General features: G+C 42.3%; 1 protein-coding gene across 1 annotated transcript; it reads left to right on the forward strand.

Annotated features, from left to right (window-relative positions):
- Positions 1-1,043: 1,043 nt before the first annotated feature.
- Slamf7 (SLAM family member 7) lies at positions 1,044-18,272 on the forward strand. The gene is made up of 8 exons (XM_048448914.3): positions 1,044-1,182; positions 1,662-1,788; positions 9,158-9,475; positions 11,151-11,423; positions 11,632-11,748; positions 14,066-14,169; positions 15,076-15,138; positions 16,039-18,272. The coding sequence occupies exons 2-8, from the start codon at positions 1,734-1,736 to the stop codon at positions 16,108-16,110; spliced, it is 1,002 nt and encodes a 333-aa protein (XP_048304871.2). The 5' UTR covers positions 1,044-1,182; positions 1,662-1,733; the 3' UTR covers positions 16,111-18,272.
- The last annotated feature ends 6,879 nt before the right edge of the window (positions 18,273-25,151 follow it).

Below are 25,151 nucleotides of genomic sequence, written 5' to 3' on the forward strand. Positions count from 1 at the left end.
GAGTTTGTCTTATCTGTTTTAGTAGTCTTTCCTTTTAATTAAATGTTTTGTCTATTTATACTTAGTGCAAGTATTAGTATAGTCGGATTTAGGTCTGGTATTTACTGCTTGATTGTTATTTTTGGTGGTTTTTTTTGCCATTTTTCCTTTTACTTAAAAAACATTAGATTTTTTTTAAAATAATTTACTTTTAGTAATGCCACCCACTGTTGAACTTTTAAGCACTCTTATCTGCATTTTTTCCTTTGTATTTTCTCTTTATCAACCTTTGGGCACACCTCTAATGAAGTGTTTGAATCTTTCTAAACTTTTTTGGAGATTGTCTCACTATGTAGCACTGGTTGGCCCGGAACTCACTATGTAGGTCAGGCTGGCCTCCAACTCACAGAGATTCCCCTGCCTCTGCCTCCCAATGACCAAAATTAATGTCATTCAGCACCATTCCTGGTTTATCTTCCTACTTTTTATTGATATGGAGGATATATATCTCTATAGATACAAACATTGTAAATATCTTCTCCCACTCTTATGACTGGTTCTTGTATTCCCATAGCAGTTTCTTTTGGTTAAAATACTTTTCTTTGGATTTACTTTTAATGTTATTCATGCATATGTGTATGTCTCCGTATGTGAGTATGTCATGTGTGCAAGTGGTCTCTGAGGCCAGAGAAAGATGTCAGATCCCCTGAATCTCCCTATGTCAATCCTGGGACTCAGGTTCTCTGGAAGAGTAGCAAGTGATGCTAACCACTAGGCCATCTCTCCAGCTCCAAAAGAAGTCTTTGATATTGTTGTCACAGGCCTACACTATAATTTCTCAACTGTTAAATAGGATTTGTGGGAGAATTTCATTCACAGGGTTTATGTGAAGAATAAAAAAGACAGTGTGTGTACTCTTCGCATAGTGACTGGCATTTAGAAAAGCTTATTAAATTTACTATTCTCTCCCTACCATCCTCCCTGCCCCCATCTAACCGATTTCCTGTTTCTGAGTCTCTTAGATGTTACCAGTAACATCTGTCATCTACTAGTGCACGTGAAGGGACCCACAGACCCCAAAGCTTCAGGATCTCCGCAACACAGGGCAATAGCAGAATAACCAAGAGGAGTTCCAGTGGGAGCCCAGCACCAATAGTGTAACAGAAGCCAGAAGCCTCAAACCAGATCAATGAACACTTACAAGTAAAGACATGTGGAAAAGGGCTTACTGTGTGACTCACTGTGTCACACTGCAGCTTCCGTGACGAGACTGGTTATTTTTCCTTCTCTTTCTTTTTTTCTCTTTCTCTTTCTTTCTTTCTTTCTTTCTTTCTTTCTTTCTTTCTTTCTTCTCTTAAATTTTATTTTATTCTTTTTTGGGAGGGGCGGTGGGTTGCAAGGCCAGAGGGTGGATATGAAGGGACAGAGAAATAAATGGGATAGATGTGCATGATGTGAAAGATGAAATAAAAAGAAAGAAAAAAATCCCCCCAAAGTAGTAACAGGTAAAGTAAGAAAAACATGCCATTTCTAATTAAAAATTCCTACAAAGCGTGTGATTCCTTACCTGTAACAGAAAATAAGAATCTTGTCAATCATTTTTTCCTTGCTTTTGGAAATCTATTACTGTGACTTAGATGACTCACGCTAACGTGACTCCTCCTACCTCATTTAAATCCTAGCTGGAGGCTAGAGAAGTCTGATGCCTTAGGGTGAATGTGGGTCCTCTGAGTGACTGACAACCTGACGTCGATATGGCTGGTTTCTCCACATTCATCATCTTTACCTCTGTGCTCTGTCAGATCCCAGGTGAGTCTAACCCTCTCTTGTCCCAGTCTCCTGACCTCCTCATCCCGAGATGTCATCCCAGGCTCCTGAGTCTACTCTGGAGCCTCTGCTTCATTTGGCTTTGTAATTAGCCACTGATATCTGGAAAGAGAAGAAAAGAAGCAGCTCTTGGAACTAAGTCCCTTCTGCCTACCCCAGGGAAGGAGAGACAGAAAGAATTGGGTTTTAGAGACCTATGTCCTGATCCAGCTCAGCCAGGAGTTAAATGGAGTACGATAAATCTACCCTGGACTTCAGGGTCTCTCTCTTTTAGGGTCTCTCTCTTTTAGCCTTCCCTCCTTTTGAGAACAACTTTAGAAGTAAAGTTATACAGCTGTGTATTCATTCATAAATGTATTTTAATTAATACATGTCTAAATAGATTTATTGATGGTGCATAAGAATGAGATCAAACAATGGAAGCAACTTTGAATTTGTTCTCTCTTAACCCAAGCAACCCAATCTGCCTCTACTTAGAAAATTAATTAATTATAGGTGCTCTATGTTCACTCACATGAAGTACTGTGTGTCTGCATGATCCTGTCGTAGGTATGATGATAATGAAAGATTTTACTATACCAGTGTTCTCTGACACATGGGGTACCACCAGGAGGGCTCTCTCTCTCTCTCTCTCTCTCTCTCTCTCTCTCTCTCTCTCTCTCTCTCTCATCTTCATAGCTGTCATATCTGTACACAATAAACCTACCTAAAATAACTCTCAAGCCACACAGTGTTCTCAATCCTTTCCTTCTCATACCAGACCAAAATAAGTGACTCAAATCTACAGTCTGTCATGCCTCCTTGAATTCATCAAACCTTGCATTGCTAGGAAGCACCTGGCCCTAAGTAGGTTGCCCTAAAAACAGACTTGTTTCTAAAATACTACCTGAACGGAAATGGTGATCAGAACTAGAATTTAAAGAGGAGGTGGGGGAGGGCATGCCAGGGCTTTGAAAAGCCCAGGTGCTCACCTGAAACATCTGTAGTGCCATAGGTATGTAACCTGAGTCTCCTGCTATTCTACTCCAGTAGGCTGTGGGAAGTCTGGGGTTACGTCTCCTATGAATGAAAAGGGTCAGAGATTGCCCTAGAACCCCCCAAAGACAGAGCAGTGGACGCAGTACAGACCCCGGATGCAAGTTTCCTAGTTTAACTTTGTACTGGATTGCTGTGAGCGAGCATCTTTGTGGTTTGAACTTTGCTTTTCTGTGCATAACAGATAGATAAAACTAACTTGCAGAATTTCTGCAATGTTTTAAAGTGCAATATCAAAAGCAAATCGGTTCAGTAATAGTGGCCATTTAAGTTCCTTATACCCCAAGGTACTTTGGGGGCCATCTTCTTACAAACCTATAAGACAGGGACTTAAAGATAAGGAAGCAGACTGGGAGAGGTCGAGTTTCTTAGGGCAAGATCATGCAGTGATTACAAGGGAAAGGAGGAATGGAGTGTCCACAGCTGGCGCTGTCTCCCACACACCAAGCTCTAACCAACAGCTTCAGGTGTCAACCTGACCCTGGAAAGGTGTTCAGGAAAAATGCATTTGAACTGAGTCCCCCGCAGCAAGAGCCAGATGTCATTTCTTCCTTCTCCAGGTACAGGAGCCCAAATCAGGGACTGGAAAGACCGTCAACAAACAGGTCGCACTGTTTGGGGGGCGTGGTGATACCAATGGGATGCCACTCTGGACAAGACAGGAGCGGTGAGGCTAGCTCTCGCAGTCTTTCTGTTCTCACCAGGGTAAGGGGGGCAGCAGTCTGTTCCTCTGAGTATTTCGTAATGGTCTAGTAATACAATGGCTTTAAGGAAAACAAAGATGAGAGGGGTATGGGGGATGGCTGCAAAGAACCAGAAGAAAGACAGAGAAGAGAGCAGGAGACAAACAAGAGGTAAAGAAGCAAATGAGGCAGCCTGGATGTGTCAGGGTGTGAGGGACTGGAAAGTGTGTGAGTTCTGTTGTGTGTGTACCCCATGGTACTGATTTACAATGCAATTTTCAGGGGACATTAGAAAAGAAGTTAGCTAAAGGACCACTCATTTCAAACCACTTGGTTTTTTTGTTTGTTTGTTTTGTTATGGAAGCAGTGTTTTTCACTTATGAACAGAAACATGTAAGTGATTCCACCTTTGGTTGTAGCAGTGAGGAAGCCCCAAAAGCCTTGGCCCTCTGTTCTTTGCCCCTCCCCCTAAGCTCCCCAGAAAGACAGGTTTTTGAGACTCCAGCTGTAGGAAGAGGTACAGGGGAAAATTTTTGCCTTTAGTGCCTTGGTTCGTGGCCTCCCACATCATCCTGAGTCTAGTCACCCTGTCTGGGAAATAGAATGGAATGAGACTAATTATTACCCCCTGAAGATTCCTCCAGGTCTGAGGAGGACTGTCCAATGTGCTGGTGTGTTTGTGGCATTGTCAAGGGCTAGGCTGACAGGCAATTGGAGCTATGCCAGGCCTCTCCCCTGTGTTTTCTTCCTGGGCTGCCTGCTCTGCTGGGGCTGGGGCTGCTTCCTGCTATGTTTGACCCTTTCCTGGGGAAGAGAGAGAAGTGAAACTATGAAAGGGCGCGACATGAAAGTGTCTCAGAGTTGATGCTGCTCCTGACACAAAGACGGAGGGGCAGAAGGCAGATAGCCTCCTGGTCCAGATAGCCTCCTGGTCCAGATAGCCTCCTGGTCCAGCGCCTTCCGCCTCTCCGTCCTGGCTTCCAGGGAGATTTGCAGTGGTGACTGAACCTTTGTCTTACTACAAAATCACCCACTGCTGTTTTGTGAACTATTTTCTTGAATGCCTCGACATGAAATTTGAAAAAAGAAAAACCTTTTCAAAGCGCCTTCTGCTCTTGGTGCCTCCCACCATGCTGTCACCTGTTCTTGTTCTGTATTTGTCAAAATACTTTCAGATCCACATTCACTCTCCCCAGATTCCTAGGACTTGAAGGTGTTTTTCCCTCAGAGAACTGAAACTCAAAATAGTAAATGTTAAAAAAGAAAGAAAGAAAGAAAGAAAGCAAAAAAAGGTCTTTGAGATAGAGGATCTCTACCCCTACCTCTCTCTCTCAAATTGGGGTTCATCAAACCTGGGGTTCATCAAACCTGGACCTCATGTGCATCTGCCAAGGACTCTAACACTGAACTACACCCCTGCCATTTTTGTGGCCTTGGAAAAGTCACTCAACCCTGGTATCCTCATTTATGAAATGGAATGTGTTAACTCTTATCTCCTAAGCTTGTTCTGAAGATCTACAAAGGTAAGTCCATCAGACTGGCTTACAGATACCAAGTGTTTGTCTCTAGACTATGGAGGAGCCGGAATGGGGCCTGGGTCCCTTGACTCCAAATGAAAACAGAGAGCCCTTTTTACCCTGCACTGTCCTGGTAGGAAGAGAGGGCCATCATAGCCTTCTCTGGGCACAGTGATGCCACGACAGGGTAATCTGAGACATAACACCTGTAGACTGGTCATTGGCTAATTCACACACACAAATGACGTGTCCAGACACCACGAAGCAGGGCTATTTCTTATCTGAAAAGTTGAAGTGGAAATAAAGAAACATGTATGTCAAGGTATTCCAGAGGTGTGGCTTTAAATGGGGTTTGAATACGATTTATTTCAGATAGAGAAGCTGAAGCACAAAACAGCATAAAAGCAAAAGCGAACCAGGGACCAATAAGATGGCCTGGCAGGTATAGGCACTTTCCATGCAAGTCTGGCAACCTGAGTTCAAGACCCAGAATCCATGGACAGCTGAAAGGAGAGACCTGACTCTATAGTCGTCCTCTGACTTCCACATGGCACACCACAGCATATGCCCCCCTACATACACATATGATGTACATATGGTGCATGTGTGTACGGGTGTGCATACAAGTGACACACACACACACACACACACACACACACACACAACTGAGGATCAGGAAAGAGAAGAGGCCTGGACACTTGTTGACTGACAGCAAGTGGGTTTTGTGTTTTCCATAGCCTTATAACATTATCTTGGCCTTAGAGCTAAAGCCCCAGGCTTCTCCCAGGTCTTGTGATAACTCTAGGGAAATCACTGGGCCAGAGGAGAGTACCACTGAAGCTGAGCGCTGTCAGACTTACCCAAACCCCTTGACTGCTGTGAAATGAGAGGTCAAGGGAGCACAGAGGAGGCGGGTCACATCATTCCCTGCTGACAGGTGGGAGAGTGGCATCTGAGGGAGGAAGGTGAGTCTTGAGGGACCCAGATCTTTAGGAAGGAATTGGTAGTCATACATTCTCTAGCCAACACATCCCGCCTGTAGCCACTGGGCTACATAGAACCCAAGAAATCCAGGAATGTGGCCTGGCACAAAATTGGAAACATACTTACAACACTATGGGATGCTTCTAGTAACTCTACTATGCAGTTCTCAAGGGCAAAATTTTCAGATGACTGTCATGGCGCAATGTCAAAAGGCTGGGCAGGCTTGTGAGTCCAGACTCCAGGTCAGGCTAAGCCCTCCCCCAGAATCCCCACAGCAGTCATTACTTCCCTTCTCATAGCATGTGCAGTTGCTTAGCTGCTGATTTCCCGCAGTTTTGTAAGCCCTAGGATCATGACCATCTTGCTCAGACCCTCAGTTCTCTCTTTAGCTCCTAGGAAGGTCAAACATACCAAACACGGTCTGCTTAAATATGAGCAAGCGGTAGCACCATGCCTGGAAGTGATGAAAATGATGCAGAGGTTTCATTTCAACTTCGAGCATTTTTAAAAAATGTCTCTGGTTTCTAGATCCCATTTCCCAGTCACTGGGATAATAAAACTAAGCTGACTAGAATTTCCCAACACTGTTTTTTTGTTCGTTAACCCATTATTTAGGAAATGGCACGAAACTGTTTCCTTCAGTTAACTTTCTTTTCCATCCTGAAGATACACTTAAGATAGAACAGTAATCTGGGTATGGTTGCACTTAGGGGGTGGAGGCAGGAAGATCAAGAGGTCAAGACTCTGGAGCTCAGGGGTTAAGAGCAATTTGCTGCTCTTGCAGAGAACTTGGGTTTGATTCCCACAACACATGGTGGCTCTCAACCACCTGTAACTCTAGTTCCAGAAAGGTCTGTCCTCTTCTGACTTTGACAGGTACCAGGCACACACATGGTATACATACCTACACGTAGACAAAATACTGATACGCATAAAGTCAAATTTGAAAACCTAAAATATACTTTATATTTTAAAAAGTGTTCAAGGTCATTTTCCCTTAGTTCCATAGCAAATTTGAAGCCAACTTTGGAAAAAGAAAAAGGAAAGGAAAAATAGGAAGAGGAAGGAGAGAGGAGGAAGAGAATGGATGGTGGGTGCTCTATGGAGCATTCTCCCCACGCCATCCTCCACTTTCTTCCTAACAAAGGACAGCGAATTTCAGATTTTCCTCACCTTGCTCCACATTACTCATATCTGGTGACATTTACCCTGAGAAGTTGACACATACTGTGAGGGAGTGAAAAGGGGGCTTCCTCCTGGCTGAAGCACATGCACACGTGCTAACACACTAAAGCCATAGTCTCAGTTTTGCCTCTTAAGCACCTTGCTATGGTTTAGATGTGATCTGTCACACCCATGAATTTGATACCAAAAGCACTGTGGTGAGGTAGAGGTGATAAAACCTTTAAGAGTTAAGGCCTAGCAGAGGCTGTTAGGTGAAGAGGGTACCATTATCCTGAGACAGAACTACTTCCACTTTCTTGGAGTAAGTTAACTGTCCTGAGAGCAGATTTGTTGTGGTGAGGCCCATCTGTTCTTGGCCTCTTCTGCACAGGGGTGATTTCCCTTCTGTTTCTCTGCCATCTTGTGACCCAACCAAGAGAATCTTCACCAAAGGCTTCACTTATGGTACTGCACACGCTCAGGTTTTCAACCTCCCACACTGTAAGTTATTTTTTCTTTGTAAAGTATCCACCTTCAAGCATTTGTTATTCCTTCAGAAAAGGACAGATACATACCATAAAAGGGAGTGAGTAATACAAATCCCCCAAAACCAATGTGAAAATGAAATTGCTTGAAGGTCCAGGAATTTGACCCACTTGGAGGGCAAGTGATACCCAAACTTCACCTGACTTCAAAATATTTACCCTTTTTGTCTCTGTCGTTGAAATGTAAGAATGAAGGCATCAATTGGTCAAATAAATCAGAGTACATTTGATTTTTGTCTGTAACCTTTACTGGTACTCTTTTCCCATCCTTTGAGATAATTAAAGTAAAGGCAGTCTAAAACCATTCTAGCCTTTGTATTATGGGAGTAGGGAGCTTTTTGAAAACTCAAATTTAACTAGATAATTTGACAAGATTGGAGGTATCCAGAGTATATGAGCACTGACTAAGAAGTTATAGGGAAAATGTTTGAAAATGGAAATTTTTCCAGGAAGAGAAGCCAGTACTTTTGAAGGTTCCCCAGACCTGTACTTAAGGGAGTAGGTTCTGTTCTGTCTGACAAAAGTAAAAATCTTCCTCTTCTAAGAACTTTAACAGCTAAAGAAAGTTCATCGTACATGTTTTAAATTTTTGTGCCTCAGTGCCTTTGCTAGCCCCAGATTTTGTCCCTTAGACTTTTACAGACAGTCACCCCATCACCATCACTGGGAATACTTAGTTGGCCACTTCTGGAAGTCCCTTTCATTCTTCCATGTGGAGTCACATAACTAGTGATGACTGCTTCAGAGTCAGGCTCTACAGGGTGAGCTAAGACTGTGTCAATCAAAGCAACAAAATTCTTGTGAAATGAAAACCCTACAGCAATTTCTAGCATGTGAGGTGAGCGTCTCAGTGCTCCACAACACTCAGACTCACCCTTTTCCTTCTTCCCACACAAACATATTATGCAAGTGATGAAAGCTGTTTGTGGGGATAACCTCGAGTCTACTAATGCATCTTAAATTGGGAAGAGAGGTCATCCTTAAACGTGTCCGCTATTGCTGTCACTACAAACATATAGCTCTCCTCCCATTACCCTATTGATGCTTGTGAGCCACTGATCCTGGATTGGGAAGCCTGTCTCATCAGCTTCATGCTAAACATCTCTGGAGTAATCTGGTCTTCCCAAGAGACCCAGATAGAAACTTCTTTAGTTGTCTCTCCTTACCTCCTCCAACAACAGGAACCTGTCAGGGATGGAGCTGGGCAAACTCTGTTTACCACAGAGTTTGGACTACTCTGCTGGGGGTCTCTGAGAATGTAGTACGGTGGTGGCAGGCAGAAAGGTCTGTTCTCAATGACACCTCAGTGTGGGTGGGGTTCTGCTTCTACTGAACTTGAAGATATGTCCCAGGATCTTCCAAGGACCCAAAGGTTGTGGTAATTTGTAACAAGAGCTTACGTTATGGTTTTCTGTGTCTGCAGTGACAGCAAAAACTTCTGGAACTCTGAAGGAGATGGCTGGTGCCCTTGGTGGAGCTGTGACCTTCAGTCTGAATTTCACAGGAAAACAGGTTGACACTATTGTATGGACCTTCGAGACACTTTCTCTTGCCGTCATATCTAAGGACAAAGTCATAGTGCCTCAAAATCATAACAAAGAAAGGATAGTCTTCCCAGATGGAAACTACTCCATGACACTCAGCCAGTTGAAGAAGAATGACTCAGGTGTCTACCGGGCAGAGATTTACAGTCCATCTCTTGGGTCTCCCTTCACCCAGAAATATGTGCTGTATGTCTATGGTAAGTAGGCTTGGTTCTAATGGTAGATGGTAGGCATACGGATGTAGTGAGCATCCCGATACAGTGGATGTTCAAGTCAAGTTTGGATAATCACAAAGCAAGGATCAGGGAGCAGAGGACTCCTTCACTGATGATATGGCCCATATGTTCTCTGCTTACTTTGAGATTCTCTAAGAGACTGTGCAGTAATCCCAGAGAACCTAGACAACAATGAAGACCCTAAGAGAGACATACATAGAGCTAATCTACATAGGTAGTAGGAAAAGACAAGATCTCCTAAGTAAATTGGGAGCACGGGGTCCTCGGGAGAGGGTTGAAGGGGAGGGGAAAGGCAGGGAGGGGAGCAGAGAAAAATTTGAGCTCAATAAAAATCAATTAAAAAGAGGCTTTCAGTGTAGACAATGGGCACCCTAAGAAGTGACTATCAGTTGGGCGGTGGTGGAGCATGACTCTAATACCATGATTTGGGAGGCAGAGGCAATCAGATCTCTGAGTTCCAGAACAGCCTGGTCTATGGAGTGAGTTCTAGGACAGCCAGAGCTACATAGAGAAACCCTGTCTCAAAAACAAAACAGAAATAACAAAAAAGGTAGCTACCACACAGATAGAAGTCAAAAGTTGGCTATTTGATGTGTGCATGGCCTTAGCCAAGTTACTTTCTTTAAGCCTTAGTTTCCTCATATGTAAGGAGGACAATGGTGCCTACCTTAAGATTATTAGATACAAATTAATTACATTCCTTCCCCTATAAACTTTAAGCAGCTGGGAAATACACACACACACACACACACACACACACACACACACACACAAAATCAGAATGAAGATAAGATCCAGCTATGCCTGTAGTTGTAGCTACTCTGGAGAACTGCTTGGGATCAGGTTTGAGAGGCTATCCTGGGCAACAGTAAGAGAAAGACAGAGAGGGAGAGAGGAAAGAGAAACCACTCAGGAAGTTAAACTTGCAAACCAATCAGCTCTCTACCAGAAAAGTTACTTGTCCTGTGCACTGAACTACAGTTCAGAGATACCAGGAGAAGGAACCCAAGACTAGCTTGCAGGAGCTAGACAAATCACCTTGAGCCAGGCTTATATTCCATTGAGATACTGTGGAAGGCACCAGAGATGAGTTAATCTGCAGACAATCTAGCTGGGGGAAGGATGAAGAGGAAAAAGGTATTTGAACAGAAATATTTAATGGACCAAACTCTAGGATGGGTAAGCTGTTGCTGATATTCTAAGCATAAAGGAGCAGGCACAAGTTAGCGAGAAGTGTTACTCTGTTATTATTATTCTCCCTGAGAGAATAAAGGAAAGTGTGTTAAAGGAAGTCCGAGGACAAGCAATGAAAAGTTTCTGCCTAAAGACTGGGTAGTATTTAAATACAAGTAAGTTCAGTGTTTGCCCTGCGTCTAGGTGTGGTGAATGTCACTACATTGTTGTTGTATGCTTATCTCTGCTGGAATAGTTGCTATTGTTATTCTTGCTATATAGGTGGGGCCAAGCAGACGAAGAGGTCTCTTTCCCAGATAAGAATAAGACATTCTGCTCTGAACTGTGACTTGCTTACCCTTCTTAAATTTACCAGCAAGAGTCAGGTCCAAGGTAAAGAAGGGTAACCTGAAGAAAGTTGAGCTCAGGACTAACTTCCATCCTGTTGTGCTATCTTTTACAGAGTATCTGTCAAGGCCCAAAGTCACCTTGGATGGGCAAGACACCACGAATGGCACCTGCACAACCAACCTGACATGCTCCATGGACAAGGGAGGAGAGAATGTGACTTACAGCTGGAAAGTCGTTGGGAAGGGAGTCAATGAATCTCATGATGGTGCCATCCTCCCCATCTCCTGGAGATTGGGAGAAAAAGACAAGACTTTAATTTGCATGGCCAGAAATCCCATCAGCCAAAGTTCCTCGATCCCCACCCACGTCCAGAATCTCTGTGAAGGTAACAGTCTCCTCTCTCCAGGAGCCTCTGGTTGGAGAAATGTTATCTTCTTTAGCTCTCAGTTTCTATAGAAACAGGCTCCGTGTCAACTAGAGGCCTCTGGGAAAGCAGCAGGCTGGGAGGAATGTGGAAGTTAGGTCCTTTTGCCTAGCTGACTTTACCACACACATCTACCCTCCTCATGCCTCTCTTCATTTTCTCTTTAAAGATGCTGCCAAGGACCTAAATTCACCCAGCATCATCCTATATATCCTGCCAGTGTCAGTTGTACTCGGTCTCTTGCTGGCGATTATTCCTGTTGCTATGCGTACAGAGAAAGGAAAAGGTAAGCATATATGGTTTTTTGCTTCATATATGTTCTCCTTCTTATTCCTCATGCAATACATTAATCTGTGTGCAAGATTCAGTGTTGAAGATATAAAACCAGGAGGTCATGGTCTCTTCCCTTAAGAAATGCACAGTCAACGGCTAGACAGAGAGAGCTCATTCAGTAAAGTGCTTGCCATACAAGTGTGAGGACCTGAATTCAAACCCCAGGACTCATATTATTTTTTTAAAAAAATTCAGATGCAGCAGCATGTACTTGTAATCCCAACACTGGGGAGGTGGAGATAGGTGGTTCCCTGGGGCTTATACTGGCCAACTAACCTAGTCTAACCTGTTAGTTCCAAGCCAGTGAGAGATTCTGTCTCATAAAACAGGATAGACAACACCTGAGAAACAACACCCAAAGTTGATCTCTGCCCTTCCCACAATGCACCTATTCACACATAAATATGAACACACACACACACACACACACACACACACACACACACACACACACACAAAGAAAAATGCATGCCATAGCTGTATGACTTAGCTCCAAAGTAGAAAATGTAGTCCTTGCCTTCTCTCTTGAGGACAGGGTCCCTCTCTAGTGCATACTCCTATTCTTCCTTCAGAAGGATGTGACCCTTCTGATGATACAGGTCATACATTGCTGATTCTTGTAACAGAAGGGCCTGTTTGTTGTTGGGGTTTCTGTCCTGCCCAGTTCCCACAGCCGTTTAGCCCCAAAGAGAATCACAAAGAGTTCTCCATAAGATTATAACTGATTGGCCCATTAGCATAGGCTTCTTATTAGCTCTTGTAGCTTATAATAACCCATTATTCTTATCTTTGTTACCCACATGACTCAGTACCTTTTTCAGCGGGGCAGGTCACATCCTGCTTCCTTGGTGATCTGGGCAGGACTGCAGAAAGAACTTCCTTCTTCCCAGAATACTCCTGTTCTCATTGTCCTGCCTCTATTTTCTGTCTGGTTGTCCCACCTATACCCCCTGCCTGGCGACTGACCAATCAGTGTTTATTTAAAACATAATTGATAAATAAAATCTCTTCTCCAAAGTAACATACATTTTGACTTCAATTTTGAAGTCAATGTCTTTTCAAAATAACTACCTTAGGTTAATTTAGCAGCATTTATATTCAAATGTATTTTAGCTGCTTTTGTTCCTTTCTCAGCCATCAAACAATTTAACAACAACATAACATTCAGTATCCAGACTCTCTGTGTATTTTTCATCTTTACATGGCTTTATTTTAATCTCTATTTTCCTTTGTTTTTTTTTTAAAGAGGGGGAAGTAGTGCAGGACAATCATCTATATTCTGTCAATTATATTTAAATAAATGCTGATTGGTTGATAGCCAGGCAGGAAGTATAGGCCGGAAAACCAGACAGGAAGTAGAGGTGGGGCAATGAGAACAGGAGTGTTCCAGGAAGAAGAAAGCTCTTTCTGCAGTCCTGCTAAGATTATGGAAGAATCAGGATGTGATCTGCCCTGTTGAAAAAGGTACTGAGCCATGTGGCTAACATAGATAAGGATAATGGGTTAATATATATTATAAGAGCTAATATGAAGCCTGAGCTAATGGGCCATTCAGTTTATAACTTATGGAGACCTCTGTGTGATTTTCTTTGGGACTTGTCAGCTGTGGAATCTGGGCAGGACAGAAACCCCAACAAGCAGCCCCTCCTGCTACAGATTCTGCTCCTTTCCAGCAAACAATGGTCTCCCTGCCCTTCCTATCCTTATCCCTGTCAGAGCCCCCAACTAGATTGTCTTCCATACTCAATCAGCATCAAGATTCCTCTTTCCCCTTCACCTCAGGATAGGCACATTCCTCTTGGACAAGACTTTCTCTGTCTCTCTACATTGTACCCCGTCCTGTATCCCAAAACCTTTATTTGTTTCCCATCCTCCTACCAGCACTATCCATGGTGGGGTAAGAGTAGACTGTGGAGGAAAAACTGCAATAATAGTTGAGTACAAATGCAGACTTAGAGATAGTCTTTGAGATATTCTTTGAGAATACCTCTGTGCGAGGCATTCTGGGAACGTTTCTGACTTCCTCTGCTTCTCACTATAGCCACCTTGATTTGGAGATTTGGAAGTGGAATGACAAGTGGCTAATTCATCCTGATTTGTCCATAATTTTCTCCAGTTTAATACTGAAAGTTTTCTGCCCTATAAAGTGTTTCCATTTTAGAGTGACTAGGATGGTTGGTCACTCTGAGTAGATCATCCAGGTTTTGTGGGCCAGGGGAGATTGTGAGCGGTAAGAAAGGCAGTATTTGATTCTCTAAACCTGGTTTCAGTTTCCAAGGAAGACATGGAGAAAGTGAACATCCGCCAGAAAAAGCCAAACTTCTGTTCCCACTTGGAAGAGAATCCAGAATATGACACAATCCCTTACATGAATGTGAGTCCCTTTCCATTTTTTTCTGTAATCAAATCCATCCCTCCAAGGCTTTCCTTACTTCACTGAGACTACCCTCTACAAGACTGGGTAGCATGGGAAAAGGAAGGGGATTAAGATGTGGTCTTTGACTTCAGTCAGTCTGTCTCCCTCACACCTTAACTGATAGCCATGTAGAAGTTGGTGAACTTTAGAACCCTTGGTTCTTCCCCAAACCTGTACCACTCACGTGAGCAGTTCCATGAGTCACCTCTTCCTTTTTGCAGTTGATGATGGTGGTCTTTGCTTCCTCACAGGAGGTTGAAAACTGGTCTGCTTTGTAGCCTACTCAACTTACTAAGTCAAAATTTATCAGCTTGTCAACCCCTTCAGGTTACACCCACAGAAACTGCAAGGCTGCCCTACATGGTCAGGAAATAAACTTAAACTCACCCAGGATGTTTTTTCCTTTCTAATCATGAGTCTTTGTTCTTGGTATTGCTTTATTTTGGCTCATCGGGCATCCTTACTGTTTCACCAAGAGATCTTGAATTACTGGATAAGTCCATTTTTAACATGGACACTATAACTTCATGTTAGCCTTTAGCCACCTTAGGTGACTCATAGTTCGTGAGATATATCTCAACATATTTCGAAATCCATTGAAACATAATACAAAAAGTAATGTGATAAAAATAAATAAAAATATGAATAAAAACACAATGATTGTCTTTAAAACTGATTAATAGGCATTGTTAAAGCAGTTACTAACAAGAGAACTTCTCTGCTATCCCAGAACCTTCTTTTTCTTCTCTCTGTGTTCTCTTACATATACTTTGCTTTCTCTGGATTGTATGTCTCCATGTTCTTGTCTGTGTGACTTAGAAGTTAGGTGATAATTATGTTTGTTTGTTGTTGGTTTGTTAATAGGAAACAAATATGGAAGAGATAGCAGCAAACACACTTTATTCCACCGTGCAGACTCCCAAAGTGGTAAGAACCTTTATGGCTGACTCACATCCTAACTGCCAATCCCTTTTCTGTGGCTCATGTTCAGATTTACATTTCGTAGGGATTCTCAGTTCCTGGTGTTAAAACAGACCCCTGCCAGTCTCTCATGCCTGCCTGTGGTGGCGAGTACTGCTTGTGACGCCAGACATGTTAAGGCCACTTAGCTTTGAGCATGTATCTAGACAGGTTTTTCAGGGCTTTGTTTGAGGTTACCCAAAAATGTAGGAAATAGATGAAAACTGTTTTATTGGAACAAACAAAGTAGGAGGGGGATTCTAGATTGGATTGAAATAGAAAAGCAGAAAGGTTCTGTCTAGAGTCATGAAGCTATGCACAGGAAGAGAGGGGTCATAGGTAAAGACTCTGGAGTAGCATGTAACTGGAGGAGGGAGATTTTCTTGCTCTGTCTATATTACATCTGCTTTTCACCCTCCCTGCCAAACCCCAAATGCGGTAAGATGTATAGCTTATCCCTTCACCACCTGTGCTTTGAAGAGACAGGGGTACCTTTTTGTCTGTTTTTCCTTCCTGTCCAAAAGAATTGAAAAGAGAAGGATATTGAAGATGGTTTTCTTAGTGGCAGAAATGCTTGTGAATTTATTATAAGATTACTCAGTTTGTTAAGCATAGAGAAAGATAAATATATTTCCCTCAAGAATAATCTCTCTCAGCTAAAAGTAAACAGGAGGACTCTATGTGAAGGAGCTATGGGTTGGGTACCTAGAGGATTGAAGGGGAAGGGAGAGGTAGGGAGCAAGCAGAGAAAAATGTAGAGCTCAATAAAAATAAATAAATAAATGAATGCCTGGGATGACAGGTCTTCTATGAGGGTGCTTGGGCTCTGCTCATGTCCAGTGTTCTTCTTCCCATGTCTGCCTGCAGGTGAAGAGTCCCAGCTCCCTGATTGCAATGCCACCTACGTCAAGGCCGTTAAGCTTTGAAAATATTATCTAGACAGCGGGACTCTTTCTTCTCAGTCCAGCTAAACACGAAGCATTCATCATTCTCTGCAGAAGTGGAAACTTCTATCACAGACTGAATGTAAATGCCTCCCCATGCATTTGCATACAGATGGTGAAGGCCAGACTCAAGAAGTTTCAAAGAACAATAACTCTTGGGGATTGGCATGGAGCCCATTCCTATTTCATTTAGTGGAGAAATTTGTTTCTAGACACCACAACACCAATGCTGTGACACAGCCATACTCCTTTTTTTCCGTATTTATAGTAAGAAATCAAAACAAAGAAAAGAAACAGGAAGATGAGGAAAATATGCAGTTTGATAAACAGCATGAATGCATTTAAAGTTGTTGGGAAATTGGGTATACACGAAGAAGCTGCAGCGGTTAAAGAGATGGGCTGCAGTAAAGAGTAACCTCAGACTTTGCACTAGGACAGTAGAAAAGAAACACTGAGAGCAAGGCCCTGTCTATCAAGAACTCCAACTAAAAAGTCCATTTGAAAAGATGTCATTTAAAAGGAAGAATGTGTGAACACAGAGCATCCTACTTCAGTAAATTAGGCTGGAAACGCGTTTCTCCAGATTCACCTGCGTGGGCTCTCAGAACCTGTTGAAGCTCTGACTCAAGGGGGTGTGGCTCTACCCTGGACCAGCTGCAGAATTTGGCAATATCCATATGCTGGTGCCTTTGCATACAGGCAGAATGTAGAAGCTAGAAGCCGCTGAGGCTTGCTCTGAGTATATAACAAGGTTGGTCTTTCTGAGTGGAACTGCCAAGCAACCTTGCATGAAACTATGAAGGCAAAGCCTAGGTTGCAGTATAGACTCCAAGACACTGGAGCTACCAGGAACGTGAAGCATCTGCTGAGAAAACTTCAGGCACTGAATATACCCAAGAAAGATGTCATGTGTGTTTTTGTTAGAATAGAATGGCCATGGAAAAAGGCCTCCCCAAATCAACTGGAAGCAGCCATTGCAAACACCCTCTAATGTAGACTGAGCCCCTACAGTCATCATGCCTTCTGATGATGGATTTCATCGCTGGAACTCAAAACCAAAATAACCTTCTGCCCTCGTGAGTTGCTTCTGTCAGGATTCTGGCCTCAACACAAGAGGACCAACTAATACAGCTTCCTTCCAGAATAAGCTACTTGTATGCTGCTTTGGGCCCTGAGGTTCATTGTTCCACCTCTGAGAACTCTTATCAAACCCAGAGTCTGTATTCCTTCTGTAAATGTGACTGAATCTGTCGGTCCTAAGGGAAAAAAAGCCCAGAAATGTACATATTAATTAAGACCTCAGAACAAGCTCTCAAGTCCCATCCTATTCTATAACTTGAGATCAGAACGATAACAGGAGACTGCTTACCAGGACTGACATGTTCAGCACAAGCAGGTTTAACAGCCCAAAATGATGTATTATTAATGGAGTTAACAGCTATATGCCAGGTACTGTGCCAAACTTGACTGAATTATTCCAACACACTCTGCTCTTGCTTGACATTTCATGAACAACTTTACAGAGAGCCACAGAAACAATGGCTATACAGTCCCAGAAGGCCCGATGTGGGCATGCAGGTGCCAGAGGTCAAAATGCACAAGGATAGGACATCCAGCTAAATCCCTATGTTTGGCTGGTACCATCCCCATTGAGTGTCCATCACTCAAAGCACGTGGTGAAGGACAAGGACCCCTTACCTTTACTTCACTTTTCCCTTGCATGCTCCAAAGGAAAAACCTAAGCTCTGGGCCTTTAAAGGAGCCAATTATTCTCAATAGAGGAATAGCCTGAATATACATGTTGGATCCAGTCAAGGAGCTGGAGTCAAGTGTAGTTGAGTCTGGGGTTTGATGTCTTGAAAAGGTTTACAACTGTTAAGAACTTATGGTAGGTAAAACAGACACATTCCTAGCCCCATAGAACTCACTTTATTTTTTTGGTGTTTTGAAAGAGACATGGGAACACATGGGGCAGTGTGTGTGTGTGTGTGTGTGTGTGTGTGTGTGTGTGTGTGTTTGTGCACGCACGTACATGTGCATTTGATATATTTCCAGAACCAGAACTTATATATCTTGTATGAGGATACTAAAGGGGAACCAGGATTCTAAGGTTGAAGGACATAAACTCAAATAGTTTTAAAACATGGTTTTTTTTTTTTTTTTTAAAAAAGAGGAAGCACGTCTTTATAAAGAAGAAGTATCTGGAGTAAGGAAGCACTTCCAAATATAAAATGGAAGCAAAAACAAAAATAAATCTACCAAAAAAAAAAAAGAGGAAGCCAAGAAACTGGGAGAGGAGGAAGTTTGAGGCTGAAGACTTGAGGGGAAATGAAAGCTAAAAAGCTAAAAATAGGATGCATTTCCCAGTACATGGCAACTCTGTCAAGAGCTAGCCTCTGCCCAGAGCTGTGTAGGCATTTGCCCAAGGCACAGATGTAAATGCTATTAAATATTACAGATCACTGTATTTATTACTCTAATTAAAAAGTAAGATATTATTTAAATAAAATCAGTATGTATTAAGGGAGGTTCCCCCAAAGTTCTCACGAAGGTGAAGGGAAGGGCCCATAGCAGCACTTGGAGGTGAGAACTGTCTACCATGCAGCCAGGAGAAACCAGGGCTTCAAGCTTGTCCAGAAAATAATAATTCTGTAATTTGATTCTTTTAAAGACATTGTGAAATTCACATACAAAAATATGCATTATGTTGCAATTTTCCATAGACAAATTCTGGAAACTCCCTAAGAGTGAGCCCATAAATAAGGTTAAATGAGCAAAGACTTTAAGAGTATAGGGTAGGGAGCTAGAGGACGACTCAGAAGTTATAAGCACCTGATTTTCCAAAGGAGTTTAATCCTCAATACTGAGAAGGTGGCCCACAAGCATCAGTAACTCCATTTCCAGGGCATCTTATACCCTCTTCTGACTTCCATGGGTACCATGCAGGCACATGGTACATAAACATACATGGCAGTCAATGTCTGTACACATAAAATAATGAAATTAAGTTAAATCTTAAAAATATGGTTTATATAGCCAAATATGTTAGACATAAGCTTATAATCTCAGTATTTGGAAGGCAGAGAAAGGAGGCTAGGTATAAGTTTGAAGTCAGACTATATAGTAAGTTTCAAGCCAGCAAAGGTTATATAATACGAAGATCCTGTCAACATTAACAATTATTATTTTTTGTTATTGTTATAAATTTACATTTGTCTAAAATTTTAAAAAATGTAGTTCATGGTGGTTATGTGCTTATAATCTTACCGCCCAGGTGACTTAAACAGAAAGACCACACATTTGAGGTCTACTGGGGCTACAAAAACAACAAAAAATGAAGGTCAAACAGTTTTTATAACGCTAGAAACTGTAACAGTTATCATAAGTGGGAAAGATAACGTGTAGAAGTGAATGTGCTCCGTGAGTACTGTTACACTGAAAGAAACGCCTTGCGTGAAAACAAGCCCCAGCCCAAGCACCACATAACTAGGTGTCAAGGTGTGTGCTATAGTAGCTGCCCTCCAGAAATGTTGGCAGTGGGGTCAGAAATTCAGAATCCTCTGCTAACTAGTTCCAGGTCAGCCTGAAATAAATGAAACATTGTTCAAAATAAATTAAGAAGGAAGAAGGATGGTGGGGGAAGGAGAGAAAAGAAGGGGGGAGTGAGGTCAATGCTTCTCCATCCTTCAATTAATATGGAGTGCATATATTTCTTTTAAAAAAAAACTATGTGTGAAGAAAGCACATTTAACTACTAATAATAGTTTCTGAGGAGAGCGAAAGCTTAAGTGTCTCATTATTTGTTTGTTTTTCTTGTGTGTATTCATTTTCCAAATGCTTTTCCATTTCAAAAAAATGCGTATTATATAAGCAGGATGGAAAAAAATTGTAAATAGATTTTCAGTGAGAATAAGAGTTGGTGTCTGCTAAGAACTGAAGGGGAAACCTGAAACCCACCTGTTAAAAGTGTGGTGAAGGAAAATGGAAACTGCCCCCCTGCGGGAGAACAAAGGAAGACCCTCCCACAGTGATCACAGGAAAAGATTAATTTCGGTCAGGGCATGACTTGCATCTGTGGTGGGTTGTGGGCAGGCAAAGAGAGCTGGGCTTTAGATTCCCCAATCACCTCCCCAATCTCCTCTGTCTGGGAACTAACTCATACAGCAAAAAATTAGGATTAGCATCCTTCCCACCCCACCCCACCACCACCCTCTCTTGCTTTAATTAAACAGGGACTGGAGTCTAGGAACTCAGTATTTCACAATGGTGGGCTCAAAAGGAGGTTCTTTCCTCTTGAGCTCAAGCTGACAGCAAAGGAAACCACCAACTAGGTAGTGCGAAAACTCACACCGCTTCATGGGCCCACCACATACAGCCCTCTGAGTTATGTTGTGTGCAACTTGTGAAATATGAGCCATGAATTCTCGAATATAGAAACCTAATAAAAGGAAGGAGGGGGAGCAAGACTGTATCATTTCAAGAAGGCACTTGCTCGTGTACTCACACATGCATGCATACTTTTATCTGTCCAACAGCACTACTGCGTACCACTAATGTCAGGCACTGTCCAAAAGTACAGAGCATACAACAGTGAACCAGAATAGAGGTCTGTGCCCTCAGGATACTTAAACTCCAGTGAGAGGCCAACATACATAATATCCTTCAAATAACATAGAGTGGTCAGGACTGGTCACCTACAATGGAGGGGCTTACCTAGGACAAGGGAATGGTCAGAGAAACTTCAATTCAATATTGATATGAAATCTAAAGATGAATAAACAAGAAGAGGGAAACATAAAAGGGGCTCCTTGTAGTCAGAGAGGACAGCCAGTGCAATGCCCTGTGACGAGAAGACCTGAAAGAAAAGAAGTTGCTGTGGCCAGTCCATAAAGCTCTGTGCTTATAGAACATAGTTACAGTGAAAGAAAACACTGTAAGGGACAAAGCTCGATGCAGGATAACATCTTAGAGGCTAGTGTAGGGGTCCATGAGAAGTACCAGGATGTGGAATGGGGTGGTAGGATGGATGTGGAGAAAGAAAAAAGGTTTCAAGAGATAGACCTCAGGGACAGGAGATGTCTGCCCCCAGAGCTGCCCTGGGGGTGTGTTCAATGATCTAAGAGAGGAGACAGAGAGATTCCCCTTTTCTAGAGAGACAAAATCTGGCCTAACAGTCATCAAGATTATGGGACTCATTCGCCACTTTGACCTGGGAACCCAAAAAGATTGACCCTCAGAGGAAAAAATTAAACAAGAAATACATTAGCCTTAGCCAAAATCAAGGCATCTGAAAATTGGAAATGAGATTTTAAAGGTCTGATGTTTCTTGTATCAAGGATCATCACTAGAAGAAAATACCATTATTAGGTCTCAAGCCATCCCTGAAAGCTATCTTTCATATGCAGTGTTCATCACACAATTGAAATAACCAGGCACAGAAGGGAAGCAAAACCCCACAAACAAGAACCTCTGAGTGGGGAGAGACAATCCTGACTGCAGCCTGTATTCAGTATCACTTCATACTCAGAGGAGAGGGAGACACTGAAAACTTCTTCAGTTCATGAATCTGTGGACAAATTTTATAGATACCTTGATTTCTATCTGGATTAATTCTAAGTGATCTTTGTGTTTATCGCCATCTGTCAAACTGGCAAACAGAAGAAAAGAGCAAATAAACTGTACAATTATGTTAATAATATTTCAATAGAGTCTTGACTATATATCAAACATTGCTCTAAATATTCTATATGATTATATATATGCATACGCATGATGAATGCATAAGGTACGACTACATTGAAACTCTTTTGTCAAGTTCATGTCTTTTGCAAAGTTCCTGTGGCCTCTTCCACAAGAACGGATTCTCTTGACTGAGAAACAATGCTCAGGATAATGGTCTAGATAGAAAAAGTTTGCAATAAGCATGATAGTAAATTCAACTGCAAACTACACAGGACCTCTTTCATAAGAATGGGTTCTATTGGCTGAGAACTGATGCTCAGGTGTCTGGGGGATTCAGATAATGCCTGACTCTACAGAACAGCAAGGATCACCAGGCTATAAACAACATCCATTCCAGACTTCTGTGTGGAAAAATCCCTTCTGTTGAAAAGCCTGCACATATAACATTCTGGTTTCTCTAGTGCTTATTTGTGAGTGCTAGGACTTCATGTGTGTCTGCAGCTTATGTACACACATGGAGTAAGACTGTACACATACATATGAGATGGGGCTAGGGAGAAAACTAGAAGGTATATGAGATAACAAATCTTTCTTTCAAATGGCCCATTCTTTTTTTTTTAATTCTTCTCTCATACATTACATCCTGACCAGTTTCCCTTTCCCTCCACTCCTCCCAGTCCTTCCATTGCTACCTTCTCTCTCCTTCAGACCCACTCCTGCTGTGGGATGGTCTTTCTGTATGCTGTGAATATGTGTTGCTCTCATTGGTTGATAAATAAAGCTGATCTGGGCTATAGCCAGGCAGAATAAGACAGGATGAGAAAGCCAAATGGAGATATAGGGAGGAGGGTGAAGTTGAGAGAGACGCCAGTAGCCACCCAAGAAACAATATGCCAGTAGATCAGTAAAAGCCATAGCCATGTGACAGTACATAGATTAACAGAAATGGGTTAATTTAAATGTAAGAGGTAGTCAGTAATAATCCTGAACCATTGGCCATTTATAAGTAATATTAAGCCTCTGAGTGGTTATTCGGGAACTGGTGGGTGGGAGAAAACCCTCGGATTATGTACTCCTCCATTTCCCATTAGAGAAGAACAGGCTCCCAGGTACATAAACTGAACACAGCATAACAAGCTAAAATAAGACTAGGGAAACACTGTGTCTAGGAAAAGCACATTCATATCTGAATTTTATCTTCCAGCAAGAACACAGTGCTGCCTTTTCCACAGTTAAATCAGTAAATATAATCTTACCAACTGCCACCACAGGGCTGGTAAATCAACACAGGAAATTCCACTTGGTTCATTAGCAACCTTTTGTTTTGACTTGGTATTGCAATGTTCAATGCAGAATCTCAATTTACTGGCCCCATATCTTTAAATTTGACTTAATTCAACTTTATGCTCCTTCCAGAGGTATCTCGCGCTTAGTCCCATCCTAAATTGCACACTATAGATGAAAAGACCCAGGCAGTTCTTTAGGGATTATAGTGCAACTCCTCATGGGTCCCACTTAATACTTCATTATCAAGGGCTTACAGGAGCTGAACCTAGTTATGGCTCTAGAAGCAAAAGAGCTAGGGATGGAGCCCTTAACTCCTAAGGTGAGCTGGCACTCTCTTGCCTCCCACAAAGCAGTTCTGCTTTTGTGGGTAATACAGCATTAATCCTCTCAGAAATGGAAAGGTTGAGACTGTTGTGTGTGGAGGGTCTTATGCATTGTGGGTAAGAGGCCACTTTCAAAGAGATTTGCTTGGTTGGTGACAGCAATTCCAGAGGCACTTTTACTGATGCTGGGGAAGGCTCCTCCATTAGCAAAAAGCACTCTTTAGAATTTAGGAGCTCTGTGCCCACAGCTTTTATCAGGCGCTTCCCATACACTCCCATCCCAACCCACAAAATTCCATTCTTCCAAGCAGTACCTCATTTCTACAACAGACACCCTGCAGGTAGAAAGTGTTCAATGAGGCCAAAATCAAGATGGAGTTCTATACTTGATCTTCAGTCATTTCATCCCTGTAGGAAAGAAGGCTCTGTGTCAGGAACCACCTAAAAGCTCTAGTTGCCTGTATAGCTTGAGTTGGAAATGATCCCTTGATGGATCTCATTCTTTTCATCATTTTACTCATGGATTTTAGTGGCAACCAGTCCCAGATGAAGCACAGGTAGGGAGAAAAGGAAACCACCAGAGTGAGCTTGCTTAGAGCTCTGGAAAAATTAAATTCCCCATCAATGTTTGCAAGAATGATGCATGAAATCAAGTGAATTCTCACTTCTTATATGTATTAATTAAGAGTCACCAAAAGTAAACATCAAATGGTTCAATCTATGTACCACCAGTGCTCTGATTCCAGAAGCTTCAGAAGCAATTCAGAAAACCCATGCTTAAAATTCTGTCCCTGTAGAGGTGGGCCATGAAGACAGAGATTTACCTAAGAGGAGACTTATAAGAATTGGCTCACATGGTTACAAAGGCCAGTCAATCCCATGATCTGCTGTCTGCAAGCTGGAGAATCAGGAAAGCCATTGGTATAGTTCATTCTTAGTCTAAAGGTCTTGAAGTTGAGAATTTGATGATGTAAGCTGTATTCTGTATCTAAAAGTTCACAAACAAGGAGTGTTGATGTCTACATGCAGAAAGGGAGATGTCTCCGTTCAAGTAGGGAAACCAAATTTTCCATTTTGTTCTATTTGATCCTTGAACCCTGAAAAGTTCTGGTGTCATTGTTGATGGAAGGCTAATCTCTTCAAGAAACATCTTCACAAATATATCCAGGAACAGGATTTTACCAACCACCAGGGCATCCCTTAATCTATCCAACTTGACACATAACATTATTTATCAAGAGACCAAGAATTACTTCCCCTGTGCAATTCTGTTAAACAATTCTGTAAAAGGCTGGGATGGCCTCAGAGGAACATCTTCCAGCAGGAACAATCCTAGAACTGAGTTCCTTCATGAAGGAAAAAGATTAAGACTAGGAAGAAATGAAGCTGAGGCCAAGTACAAAACAGAGGCTAACAGATGAAGGCTATATTTCTTAGATGGGGGCAGGGAGATGGCCTTAGGGGCTGAAGTTGCTTGCCATGTAAGCTTGATGACTAGACTTTGACCCCCTGAACCCACATAAAGGCGGAAGGAGAGAACCAACTCTAGTTGTCCTCTGATCTCCATGTGCGGGCTTTGGCATACGTGCCCTCTTGCACACAAAGAATAATAAATTTTTAAATTTCTAATTTCTAAGGTGGGTGAACATCAAAGGAAGTGTCTAGGGGAAATCAGAGAGTGGGCAGTGTTGCACTTTGTCCAGGGAGATAAGCTCACTGCAGACTTTTCCCTCTTCCTTCCTCC

Source organism: Myodes glareolus, chromosome 5, assembly GCF_982192425.1.
Source record: "Myodes glareolus chromosome 5, mMyoGla1.1, whole genome shotgun sequence".
Taxonomy (NCBI): domain Eukaryota; kingdom Metazoa; phylum Chordata; class Mammalia; order Rodentia; family Cricetidae; genus Myodes; species Myodes glareolus.

Excerpts from the sequence above, each read along its gene's own strand:
- Slamf7 (XM_048448914.3), top strand. The coding sequence starts at position 1,734 with ATGGCTGGTTTCTCCACATTCATCATCTTTACCTCTGTGCTCTGTCAG. Across the intron at positions 9,476-11,150 it reads ATATGTGCTGTATGTCTATG|AGTATCTGTCAAGGCCCAAA; the intron begins GTAAGTAGGCTT and ends TATCTTTTACAG. Across the intron at positions 14,170-15,075 it reads ACACAATCCCTTACATGAAT|GAAACAAATATGGAAGAGAT; the intron begins GTGAGTCCCTTT and ends GTTTGTTAATAG.